The sequence below is a fragment of the Aulostomus chinensis genome, chromosome 2 (genome assembly GCF_037954235.1).
Source record: "Aulostomus chinensis isolate RoL2024-O1b breed Wild chromosome 2, RoL_Achi_v1.0, whole genome shotgun sequence".
Lineage (NCBI taxonomy): Eukaryota > Metazoa > Chordata > Actinopteri > Syngnathiformes > Aulostomidae > Aulostomus > Aulostomus chinensis.
This window is the reverse complement of record NC_141321.1, coordinates 999,731-1,013,208: the sequence shown is the minus strand read 5'-3', so window position 1 is coordinate 1,013,208 and position 13,478 is coordinate 999,731. Positions and strand designations below refer to the sequence as shown.

The 13,478-nt window shown below is 44.4% G+C and overlaps 1 protein-coding gene across 3 annotated transcripts in view; it reads left to right on the top strand.

The window, feature by feature from the left end:
* hdgfl3 (HDGF like 3) overlaps positions 1 to 13,388 on the top strand; it is a 43,921-nt gene extending 30,533 nt beyond the window's left edge. For 2 of the 3 annotated variants that reach the window (XM_086222096.1, XM_086222116.1), the window contains exons 5-6: positions 8,250 to 8,379; positions 10,337 to 13,388. In XM_086222096.1, coding sequence (XP_086078222.1) covers positions 8,250 to 8,379; positions 10,337 to 10,389 — 183 coding nt within the window. In that variant the 3' untranslated portion in view covers positions 10,390 to 13,388. Of the gene's footprint in view, positions 1 to 8,249; positions 8,385 to 10,336 lie in introns of all 3 variants that reach the window. The other variant, XM_086222106.1, reaches the window with a different exon arrangement.
* Positions 13,389 to 13,478: the final 90 nt, after the last annotated feature.

Below are 13,478 nucleotides of genomic sequence, written 5' to 3'. Positions count from 1 at the left end.
CACAGTGTGAACTAATCTCCACATTTTTAACTAGTCTCTACAGTGTCATCTACTCTCTATAGTGATACGAGTCTCTACAATGGTACCTTATCGCTATACTAGGGCCTGGACTATTTAATCGGACGATTATAGCCATTAGAGCATATTTGTTCATCCACCACGAAAATCAGCGTGTTGCTGAAAATCAATGCAGCCCACAACAGTTTTTGCATGGTGACAAAGCATCATCCTTATATGCTGCGGTCTCATCTACACTGGTAGCATGCGGCCGCCTGAGTGAACGTAACATTACTTTGAGGGACTGTAATGTTACCATTATATCGTTCATTGTGCCGTGACTGACTCAATTCAATAGTTTAGCAAGGTAGCTAATATTTAAGCTAGGTCCTCCTAACTTTCTTTAGCTTGCTAAAATACTGTATCATGTCACGCTCAACTGATAATATCGGTGAAGTGTGACAGACACAATGAGGCGCATCATGGGAAATGGGTAACTTATTAAGTTATTTTTTTATTTCAAAAACTACTTAATATAAACTTACCATTGAGGCAGGCTGGTCAGTTTTTGTACGCATGCGCTGTTGGCTTTTCAGTATTGTCCACTACTTTACTCTGACTCCGTGGGGTTGCTGTGGAGCGTGACATGAGACAGAGCCATATAAAAAGAAAGTTTGGTCAACTCGGGGTTCGAACGTTCAGAACAATTCTGTCATGGTACTGGTTCAGAAGTGGTCACGTGTTTTATGAGTGCCATGTTTGCTACCATTAACCAATATTTATCCAATGATTACCATAGCAAAGCAAATATCAGAGATCAGTTTTCATCTTTGGAAAAGAGTTCCCTTGAATGAGGGCTGGGTGTACAGAACAGGCAAACCAATCAATCAACAATCTTTAATAAATTATTAACAATCAACTTCCACAACCAATCAAAAATGCCAAACTGCACAGCTTATGGCTGCACAGCAAGAACAGGGCTGAAGCAAATGCATCGTTTTCCCCATGACAAAGAACGGAGGAGGTTTTGAGAGCTGAAGGTTTGGAGAAAACAGTGGATACCAACTGATTTCTCCCTGTTATGTGAGGTAAATGTCAGTTTCTCTCTATGACTTTTGTGAAGAATTTACATTGGAAAAATAAGGTCATATCATCATTTATTCATATCATGCTCTCAAAAACTCCAAACACCACTTTAGATATGAATGATGAATGAAGTTTCCCAAGCCTTAAGCTAGACTTATGCTAGCTAGTAAGCTAGTTATCTAGACTAAATACTTAGAGAATTAGTTGCTACCGTCATGACTTGAATTTAACATGGATTGTCTGAATTGCCAACTGTAACTCGGATGCTATAGACTGTGAAAACCACAGTGCTAACCACTGCATCACCATTCCACCCATTTTTGTAACCATTTTCCTTTGTTTTAAAACCTGGTGCTAATGTGCTATAAATCATGGGTACTACTTGTCTCTGCAAAACTTACGGAGAACCTCCAACTGGACTCATGGATCCTCCTATACATTGCCTGTTAACAGACTGCTACTTGTCATGAGACAGGGGGAACTTTCACCAGTAAGATGTAATGTGTGAGGATCACGTTATTCTCACCAGCACCAGTGACATGGAAGAGAGGACACGCCTCACAGCTGGAATCGAACCCAGGACCCTCTAGCTGTGAGACGACAACACTACCACTGCACCACCGTGCCCCGCTAGTATCTGTGTTGTTAACTAGTCCCTAAAGTATTAGCTTGTCTCAACAGTATAAAATAGTCTCCACATTAACTTGTGTCTACAGTGTAATATAGTTTCTACAGTGTTAAATAGACTATATAGTGTTATCTTGTCTCCACAAAGTTAACTGGTCTCAACAGTGTTATCCAGTTCCTACAGCATTAACTAGTCTATATAATGTTATCTAGTTTCAAATAGGGCTTGGCAATAAATCAATTTCAATGATTAATTTGAATTTGTAATTTACGTCAATTTGTTTTAATGAAAATCAATTATCTCTTCAGCATTATCCATCAACACTCCCTGTTGGGCTCCTTTAGTTCCAAGTGCACGCCCAATGCGTGCTTGATATACACACAACATGGTGGCAAGTGGTAAAGATTTCATTCCCAAGAAAGGAAAAGCATCTTCGGTTATTTGGAATGGGTTTGGGTTTGTGGAGTCAGACACAAAACAAACAACACCTTGCTGCTCAGAGTATTTAAAGGCTGTTGCTACCAAAGGTAACAGTACTACCAATTTACTGCAGCACCTCAAACGTAGGCATGCTGCCGAGTGGGAGAGGTGTTGCTCCTTACAAAAAGAACAAGACTGCGGCAGCCCAAGCACTGGCACCAAAAAAAACAACTTTGCATCTTGGAAACATTTCCAAACTGTATCCCGTTTGATTAAAAAGGGGCCTGGTGGAAAGCGGTCACGGATGCAGAGGTGATGTGTATTTCAGAAGTTACGGTGTCTTTATACACAGGGGTTTATTCACCTTCTGAAATTTTTGAAACCAGGTATGTGCTTCCAGGTCGCAAACATTTTCAGGTTGCCTTGCATCAGCTGTATAACAGTAAACGCCCAAGGAATGCTACGGAGCTGAGAGGGGTGTTGTTCTACTCCACAACAACCGATCTATGGTCCAGCAGAGTGATGCAGCCCTGCCTAAGTTGAACAGCGCATTTCCTTAGTGACAACTGGACTATTTGAAGCATCACCTTCAAACTGCTTATTTACTCGATGACACAAAGGGAAAATAATTGTCCGGGGACTAAAAACTCGTGGAATCTTGCTGGGGACCGACTCACCTGTATGACTACGGACAGCCTGTTTCATGTTAACTACTCTCTACAATATGAACTAGTCTCAATAGTATTAATTTGTCTCAACAGTATTATTTAGTCTCTAAAACAGTAACTAGTCTCTACAGTGTTAACGAGTCTTCACACTGTTAACTGGTCTCTACGTTGTAATCTAGTCTCTACAGTGTTATCTAAACTCCTCACAGTTAACTGGTCTGTGCAGTGTTATTTAGCTTGTACAGTGTTAATTGGCCTCAGAGGTGCTACCTAGTCTCCGGAGTTTAAGTCTATCCAGCCATCCATCCATTTTCTTCCGCTTATTCCTGTTAAGGGTCGGGGGGGGGGGCTGGAGCCTATCCCAGCGACTTTCGGGCAAGAGGCACCCTGGATGGGTTGCCAGTCCATCGCAAGGCCAACACAAATAGACAGACAACCTTTCACACTCACAGTCATACCTACAGTCAATTTAGAGTATCCAATTAGCCTTCAACAGACCCGCTCATGGAAGAAATACCAAGTGCGATGTGTACCCTGCCTGGAGGGGCATCGGGGCCCCGCCCTGGAGCCAGGCCTGTGGTGGGGGCTCGAAGGCGAGCGCCTGGTGGCAGGGCCTTGGTTTGTGGGGCCCGTCCGGGCCCAGCCCAAAAAGGTCCCTTGGACTCACCACCCATAAGAGGAATTGGAGGGGTCCGGTGCAGTGTGGTTTGGGTGGCAGTTCAAGGCGGGTGCCTCGGTTGTCTGAACCACGGACATGGAAGCTGGCTTTTGGGACATGGAGCCACTAACACATACTCCATGGAGGAGACAGAGTCTTGGGAGTGCTTGGGGGCGGGGGGGTCGTCCAATCTCCTTGGCAGAAGTCGCCGAGGCAGTTAAACAACTCTGCGGTGGCAGAGCCCTGGGGGTGGATGAGATCTGCCCTGGGTATCTCAAGGCTCTGGATGTTGTGGGGCTGTCTTGGCTGACACGTCTCTGCAACATTTCGTGGACATCGGGGGAAGTGCCTTTGGAGTGGCAGACCGGAGTGGTGGTCCCCGTTTTTAAGAAAGGGGACCAGAGGGTGTGTTCCAACTATCGGGGATCACACTCCTCAGCCTCCCTGGTAAGGTCTACGCCAGGGTACTTGAGAGGAGGGTCAGGGCGATAGTTGAACCTCAGATTGAGGAGGAGCAGTGTGGTTTTCGTCTCAGCCGTGGAACCGTAGATCAGCTCTTCACCCTCGCTAGGGTGCTGGAGGGGGCATGGGAGTTTGCCCAACCAGTCCACATGTGCTTTGTGGACTTGGAGAAGGCTTACGACCGTGTTCCCAGGAGCATCCTGTGGGGGGTATTCCGGGAGTATGGGGTGGATGGCCCTTTACAAAGGGCCATTCGGTCATTCTACCAGAGGAGTGAGAGTCTGGTCTGCGTGGCCGGTAGTAAGTCGGACTTGTTCCCAGTGAGGGTTGGACTCCGCCAAGGCTGCCCTTTGTCACCGGTTCTGTTCATAACTTTTATGGACAGAATTTCTAGGCGCAGCCGGGTGGTGGAGGGGGTCGAGTTTGGTGGCGGGAGGATGTCGTCTTTGCTGTTTGCGGATGACGTAGTCCTCTTCGCGCCATCGGGCCACGACCTCCAGCTCTTGCTGGGACAGTTTGCAGCCAAATGTGAAGCGGCTGGGATGAGAATCAGCACCTCCAAGTCTGAGGCCATGGTCCTCAGCCGGAAAAGGGTGGTTTGCCCACTCCGGGTCGGGGGGGAGGTCTTACCTCAGGTGGAGGAGTTTAAGTATCTTGGGGTCTTGCTCACGAGTGAGGGTAAGATGGAGCGGGAGATTGACAGGTGGGTGCTAAACCAGTCTGTTGTGGTGAAGAGGGAGCTCAGCCAAAAGGCGAGGCTCTCGATTTACCGGTCAATCTACATTCCAACGCTCACCTATGGTCATGAACTTTGGGTAATGACCGAAAGAACAAGATCGCGAATACAAGCGGCCGAAATTAGTTTCCTCCGCAGGGTGGCTGTGCTCTCCCTTAGAGATAGGGTGAGAAGCTCAGTCATTCGGGAGGGACTCAGAGTAGAGCCGCTGCTCCTCCATGTCGAGAGGAGCCAGTTGAGGTGGTTCGGGCATCTGGTGAGGATGCCTCCTGGACGCCTCCCTTGGAAGGTTTTCCAGGCATTTCCAACCGGGAGGAGGCCTCGAGGCCGACCCAGGACACGATGGAGGGATTATATCTCTCAGCTGGCCTGGGAACGCCTCAGGATCCTCCCGGAAGAGCTGGTTGAAGTGGCTGGGGAGCAGGCAGTCTGGGCGCCCTTGCTGAGACTGCTGCCCCCGCGACCCGGACCCACCGGATGAAGCGGAGGACGACGACGACAATGATGACGGCAATTAGCCTAGTCCCCAATTGCATGTCTTTTCCATGGTGGGATGAAGCATAGTACCCGGAGAGAACCCATGCAGGCACAGGGAGAACATGCAAACTCCACACAGAAAGATCCTGTGCCCGAGTCGGGACTCAAACCCAAAATCTTCTTGCTGTGAGGTGACAGTGCTAACCACTGCACCACGGTGCGGCCTTTGTAAACTAGTCTATTCAGTGCTGACTGGTCTCTACAGTGTTAACTCATCTATACAGTGTTAATTGGTCTTGCCAGTGTTAACTCCTCCCCAGAGTGTGAACTAGTCTATACAGAGTCATCTTGTCTATACAGAGTTATTTTGTCTTTACAGTGATACCTGGTCTCTACAGTGTTAACTAGTCTCGACATTATTACCGAGTCTATGTAGTGTCAACTCGTCTCCACAGTGTAAACTAGTCTATACTGTGTTGACTGGTCTTCACAGTGTCAACTGGTCCCTACATTGTAACCTACTCTTCCCAGTGTTAACTGGTCTCTACAGTGTGAATTATTCTCTACAGTGTTACTTGGTCTTCACAGTGTTCACTGGTCCCTACAGTGTAACCTTCTCTTCCCAGTGTTAACTGGTCTCTACAATGTGAACTTGTCTCTACAGTGTTACCCTGGCTTCACAGTATTAACTATTCTCGACTGTGTTAACTGGTCTCCACAGTGTAAACTAGTCTATACTGTGTTGATTGGTCTTCACAGTGTCAACTGGTCCCCACAGTGTAACCTACTCTTCCCAGTGTTAACTGGTCTCTACAATGTGAACTTGTCTCTACAGTGTTACCTAGTCTTCACAGTATTAACTATTCTTGACCGTGTTAACTGGTCTCCACAGTGTAAACTAGTCTATACAGCGTTAACTGGTCTCCAAAGGGTTAACTTGTCTCTTTAATGTAAACTAGTATCCAAAGTATTATCTTGTCTCTGCAGTGTTAACTGGTCTCCACAGTGTCTACTCTCCTGGGTTTTTTTCATTTTAAGAGCACTAGCACCACATGTTGATTTGTTGCCACACAGATGTTGGTTTTGACATCACACAGATGTAAAATTTGCTTTGAATAAAAATTAGTCAGCTGAACATTATCACTATGTCTTCACCAACCTCTCCCCCTCATCGTCATCAGATTATTCTAATCATCATGTCCTTCTTGTCTGATGGAATTCCATCATCCATCGTCATCTTCCGCTTATTCCTTACTAGTAAGAGTTGCGGGGGGGCTGGAGCCTATCCCAGCATCTACAGGCGAGAGGCGGGGTACACCCTAGACAGGTCGCCAGTCCATCGCAGGGCCAACATACAGAGACGTCACGTCAATTTAGAGAATCCAATCAGCCTAGTCCCCATATTGATGTCTTTGGACGGTGGGAGGAAGCCGGAGTACCCGGAGAGAACCCACGCAGGCACGGGGAGAACATGCAAACTCCACACAGAAAGATCCCGCGCCTGAGCCGCGACTCGAACCCGGAACCTTCTTGCTACGAGGCCACAGTGCTAACCACTGCACCACCGTGCAGGCCTCTGATGGAATTTTATTTTAAAAAACAAACAAATGGAAGCATCTCAGTTCAAAGGGTGAATACAGCAGAGCCCCACTGTTTTAGTGCAGGAGCTACTGCTGCTGTAAAGGGAAGTGCACACGCATTCACATATGCATGCATGCACATAAATGCAAACACACACATATACACACACACATACACACCTACTGTTCCCCACTTAGCAACCACTGTTGCCTAGCAACAAGGTTCCATTACAACAGCACATTTGGTGAAAACTGAAGGAATGCGGCTGTGTTGAAAATCAGCAGGGTTTGTGTGTGTGTGTGTGTGTGTGTGTGTGTGTGTGTGTGTGCGCGTGTGTTTTAGTATGTTCACGAGTGCTCACACATACGCGTGTGTGTGTGTGTGTGTGTGTGTGTGTGTGTGTGTGTGTAAACCCTATCATTTATTAGAACAGCCCAAGAGGAATGTGGAATCTCCTCAGCAAAGACATGTGGAACTGTCATCTTGTTCTTCATCATCCTTCCACAATCACGCACACACATCCACACCGACAGTGGTGTTTTAGATGTGAGCAGCTGGAAGTGCTTGATGATTTCCTGGGATGCTGCTGCTCCTCCTTTTTGATCCAGAATATTCCTGAATTGTTTGCTGATGACATAAACAACTAAATTAAAGGCCAACTCAGTAACTTTTGAACTACATTCACTTACTGCTAAAAAAGACAGTCTTCAGTCATCAATGCACCCAGACTATTGTCTACACTTTCGCTTTCTCTGGGATTGTCAGTCATATGACTGAGGTGCGTCACATATCTGATGGGATGTTCCTCCCCTTGTTCTCACTCCACTCTCCAGGAGTACTGGCTAAAAGTGATGTTTGGTTATTTCTTTAAAAAACACATGTAGAATCTCAACAACCATCTATTTTGCACACTATATCCACAAGAGGGCACAAAAGGGCAACCAGAAGCAATGTCTCTTGACAGAAACTCACCATCTGACTCCTAACACAAGACAAAATCAACAAAAAGGATGTGGAGCTTGGTTCCTATTCCTGGCAGAACTCAAGAACACACTCTGCTAAGAGATGGACAAACTCTGGACATTCCCACATCTGCTCATTCGGTAGACTCAGGAGGAGTTACACCAAATTAGCATTTTTATTGACATTGTGGTGAGAACAGCGGCACTCACCTATTCACCCTCCCTCCAAAACTTCCAAGTTTCTCTGTTGGTCCAGATAAAAAGGACCGGTGACAGATACAACTGTCTCACTACCTGACATTTACTTCTGCCTTTGTGCATGCACACACACACACACACACACACACACACACACACACACACACATACACACACACACACACACACACACATACACACACACATTACTTTGCTGACACACTTGATGATCATGCAGAGAATTTTAAATTTCTGATTGCTGACTTTTTTGAATGTATTTGTTCTGTCATTCTGTGTGTGTGTGTGTGTGTGTGTGTGTGTGTGTGTGTGTGTGTGTGTGTGTGTGTGTGTGTGTGTGTGTGTGTGTGTGTGTCAGAAATTCTCCAAGCTGTCAAGGATCTCGTCTGGGGAAGAGGATCTGGAGAAGGACAGGAAAGATGGCGACAAGAAGAGCGGCTCAGAGGGAGGAGACCCCGACAATGACATCATCCAAACCACCACTAATAGTAAGGTGGGATTCATGTTCACCTGCATCACAGAATCTAAAAAAAAATGTGCAACCTAAGAGAAAATACACACACTGACAAAATAAATAGATGTACAAACAGGTTTGCCTTCATTGTGTGAAGGCCTGAGTTGGTGTGCAGGACCAGCCTCCCTCCATTGCTAAAGCTGATACATCGGGAAAAATAATTATTGAACACATCACCATTTTCTCAGTAAATATATTTCTGCAGGTGCTACTGACATGAAAATTTCACCAGGTGTTTGTAACAACCCATGCAACTGACACATGCAAAGAAATCAAATCTTAGATGTCCATAAATTATGTGTAGTAAAATGGAATGACACAGGGAAAAAGTACACACTTAGTTAAATTTATTTGATCCTTCTTACAAAAGCCTTTGTTGGTAATAAGAGTCAACTCAATTTTATTTGTATAGTGCCAAATCACAACAAAAGTTGGTAGCAGCTGGGTGTCCAATCTCATGACACTTTACAAGTAGAGCAGGTTCAGACGGGTTCCATAGGAGGGGAGCCTGATAGCTGAAGGCTCTGGTTCCCATTCTACTTTTCGAAACTCTAGGAACCACAAGTAACTCTGCATCCTGGGAGCGAAGGGTTCTAGTAGGGGACTGTGAGCTCTGTCAGATATGAGTGTTCTAGCAAAAGACACATTCTGTATGGAGAAACGAGTTGCATACATTGCTCAGGTGTAATTTTGGCCCATTTTACCACAGTAGAGGTGGAGTGGCCACCTGGTAACTGAAGGGTCTCTGGTTCAATCCCCACTTCCCCTGGTGACCATATTGAAATATCCTTGTGCAAGATAGTGAACCCCTAATTGCTCCTGATGGCCCTGCAATGGACTGGCAACCCATCCAGGGTGAACCCCCCCTTTCGCCCAGTGTCAGCTGGGATAGGCTCCAGCCCCCCCCCCCCACACACACAACCCTTAATGGGGGATAAAAAAAATGGATGGATGGATGGATGGAAACCAAGTAAGAGTTTGCCTGACTGTGTTTGGGACCATTTTCTTGGTGAAATATCCACCTTTGTGTCATCTTCATCATCCTGGTAGATGGCAGCAGATTTTTTTTATCAAGAATGTCTCAGTACATTGTTCCATTCATCTTTCCTTCAATTATATGAAGTTGACAGCCCCACACCATGATGTTTCTATCTCCAAGCTTCATTGTTGGTATGGTGATTTTGGGGTGCTGTGCAGTGTTATTTGACCTCCAAATATGGTCTGTGCTGTGGGATCTGTATTATGGTTTTGAAATTATCCTAGTATTTCACAGGTTTGTCTCAGTGTTGTGCAGCAAACCTTAAATGAGCTTCAACATGTTTTTTCTTCAGCACTGGAGTCTTGCATGGTTAGCATGCATACAGACCATGGCTGTTGAGTGCGTTACTTATTGTTTTCTTTTAAACAATTGTTTAAAATTTGTTTTAAATGTAAAATTTCGGAATCTCTCCACAAGTGGTCCTTGGCTTTTGGACAACTCTTCTGATAATTCTTGTAACTCTTCTGTCCGAAATCTTGTGAGGAGCACAAGTGGTCCTTGGCTTTTGGACAACTCTATTGATGATTCTTGTAACTCTTCTGTCCGAAATCTTGTGAGGAGCACCTGGTCATGGCTGGATTATGTTGAAATAGCTCCATTTACGGATTATGGCCCAAGCATTGCTAACTGGAACATTCAGAAGTTTAGAACTCTTTCTGTAACCAATGCCATCAGTATGTTTTGCAGCAATAAGGTTGCAAAGGTCTTTTTGGTTGCCTTTTTGCTCTTCCATTTCTTCATGTGTTCAATACTTCTTCCCTGTGTCATTCCATTTTTTAACACAATTTAATTCATGGACATCTGAGGTTTGATTTCTCTGCATGTATGGGTTGCATGGGTTTTTACTGATATCTGGTGAAAATTTCATGTTTGTTCTCTTCTCATCCCACAGACCCAGCTGCTCATAGAAGAACATTAAGTGAAGAAATGAAACGTTGTTTGTAAGGGGTCATCAGCACCATGGTCACCTCCACCTCTCTGGGATTATTTCTGCAGCTCTTCCACTGAATGCTCAGGCTTGTGTCAGTCATCAGAGACACTTCTTCCCTTAAAGTCTAAAGTGAATAGATGAAGATTGTGAATCAGTTTTATTCACTGAATTTGAAAGCTTCTATTTATTGTGTGATAAAAATGAAACTTAAAGGTGCACTATGCGTTGCTGCCTGACGTCACTTCTGTTGATGTTCACTGGGAATACCAAACAAACACAGAGCAAGCTCACCCCTCCCCCCATGTTTCTGTAAATGTCATGAATGCATATTGACATGGAAATTGGACCTGTGCTGTGCTAACATCGTTAAGATGAGTGAGCAAACTCCAACTATTTGGTGAGTAAATTTATTTTCTAAGTCTTTATACAGTATCTTTACAAGATTAGGTTATTCAAAATAAAATATTAATCTGAGTGTGTTTTCTTTGGTTGTGCCTCTGCCATTTTGCAAAGTGTATGTGTTGAGTTGTTAGATGCCATCCAGCTATCGTGCAGCTTGCTACTACGCTACTCCATCGACTCTGCTTACTCCCCAATGAATGCATGCCCACTAACCCCTCATCTCCAACCATCTTGTCGGTGATTGGCTGGAACGTGGTTTGTTATGTTTATGTGCACATCCTGTGCACTCAGTGTTTGTTTGCCATTTGTGAGCCCTGTGTTGTCTCCAGAGACCGGACTTTTCATAGTGTATTCAGGGGGTGGCAGCAGGCGGATCAAGGGGAGATGCCTATGATTTGAGACAAAAATGAGATTGCGCTGAAACCATGCAACAACGCTTAGTGCACCAATAACTTGATACTGTACTTGAAGAGATAGTCGAGGTTTCGAAATGGAGGGGTGGCTTTCTATTTCCAATCCAAGCACAGATGACTTCATCATTATTAGTCTCCAGAGCAGCAGCTGATGTCAAACGTGTAAATGGGAAGGATGCCCTCTGATCACAATGACATCCCATACCAGCTCATGACACTCGAGTACATTATCAGCTGTGATAACTCCTCCCCTCAGGACCGTGACAGAACTCAGCTTGACCTGTGTTACTGCCTCCATGTAGTTTACGTTCCTGTTTTCTGTGCTTGTAAATATGAAAAGGTTGATTAGCATATGTGCCTATGCTTTAAATCTCACCAAATTTACTGCTTAGTTGCGCACTTTGTGCATGTTTTTGTTTTTCTTTGTTGTATTTTTCAGCTAACAGAATATTGGATGTTAGCCTTACCTTACCCTCTTTAACATCTACTATATGTTTAACTAGACCCGGTTCCACAGACAACGAGGAAGTCAAGGGAGACTCATATTTATTGGAGTGACAATGGTTCCAGAAACTACCTGGGCGGCTAAGTGTATCTTAGCTCATTTAAAGGAACACACCAGCTTTTTTCGTCCATCACCCGAGAGACAGACCACAAGATAGAAACCTTGCTGCATTAGACAACTGACACCAACACTAGTTAGCTTAGCACAATGAATGGCACTTGGTAGGAAGTGTTAGCATAGTTCTGTCTTTCTGTGGTCAGCCTAAGATTAGAGGTGCTGCGTCAAATCACTGCCCTTTCAGGAAAGTAGTTCCAAATATGTGTCTGATTCTAGAAATTACAGTGTCTCCTCATTTTAAACTATTATTTCATAACCAATGTTACACACAGCTTTTGTTATATTCATGCAGGCAGAGACAGAGATATGCTAACACTTCCCACCAAGGGCCATTCATTGTGCTAGTGTGGGTCTCAGCTCCCTACACAAGGGGCTGTGTTTTCTTGTCTGTCTATGGGATAATAGACGGTCTGTTACAGGAACAGCAGCAGCTCATGAACAAGGACAAACTGACAGATAAAGCATACATGATCAAGGTGAGAACATCCATGATGCTAGTGTGTAAGGACTCGGGACAGAGCCATTTTATAACAGTAACCTTGACTCACTGGCTCCACCAGCTCAGACACAACCCAGCTCAGCAGGTGACGGGGTGACAGGTGTTCATGACCACGCCATGTAGATAGCCATCCATCAGTAATGCATAACTGTCTGTGTTTTGTCACTCATCACCTCTAACTGTATACATCTGTAGTCATCTGGTAAGGCCTCCATGTATACAGTATACTCTCCTCCAGTTTATGGTATTTATGGGTATTGCAGTGTACTGATTGCTGTAGTTGTAGTTTGGAACTGCTTTTTTACTCGGAAACAATTGAGAGGAAATATTCAGTAACTTTCATTATCCATCACACTGTATGTTACACTTTTATGAAACCAGGAAAAGAGGAATGGAAATGTGTAGATAAATGTATGATGTGTCGTGCACAGCTGGGTTACACATTGTAATTCTATATTTAGTATTCCTGTATATTTGACTTTGGTGGTAGAATATAGAAGTTCTATTCTACTTGGACTGCTCTAGATACCAGCTCATCTTTCTATGGAGTGATACATCTGTTCTTCCGTGATTGTGAATCACATCATTGAATATTTCAAAACTTATATTTTGGACTTATTTACAAGCTTTTTTGAGTGGCATGCTCTACAGTTGTAATCAAGATCATTGACCCTCCTGGCATGTCTTGGGACACCAGCTCCTCTTGTTCTGTTGCCTTGTACGACTGTCCGATCCGGAACATAAACTGAACCACACCACCAGAGCAGTGACTATGGTTTTCAATGGAAACCCAGTCCACAGTGAAATTAAACTGCCATGACGAATGTTGATGACAGCCGATGCTTTAGTTTCTGTCTCTCCCTCCACCATTGTTGTCATAAAATACAGTATATACCTATTTATTTAGTTTTCATTGCTGATGGAAACACCATCTGTATGTCAAGTCATGTTTTTGTCATGTTTTTTTTATTTGAATTAACAATTTTGTTATGATTGTATTTGGAACGTTTGCATTTTCAAGATTTGTAATTTACTGTAAACTGTTTTTGCTGTTTATTGACTTTTACAAAATAAACTCACTGGAATGTACTGAGCTTGTAAAATTCACATCCATTGTAAAGCCATTGACAGGTAAAGCTGCCCCATCACGAAACGCGATACGTCTGC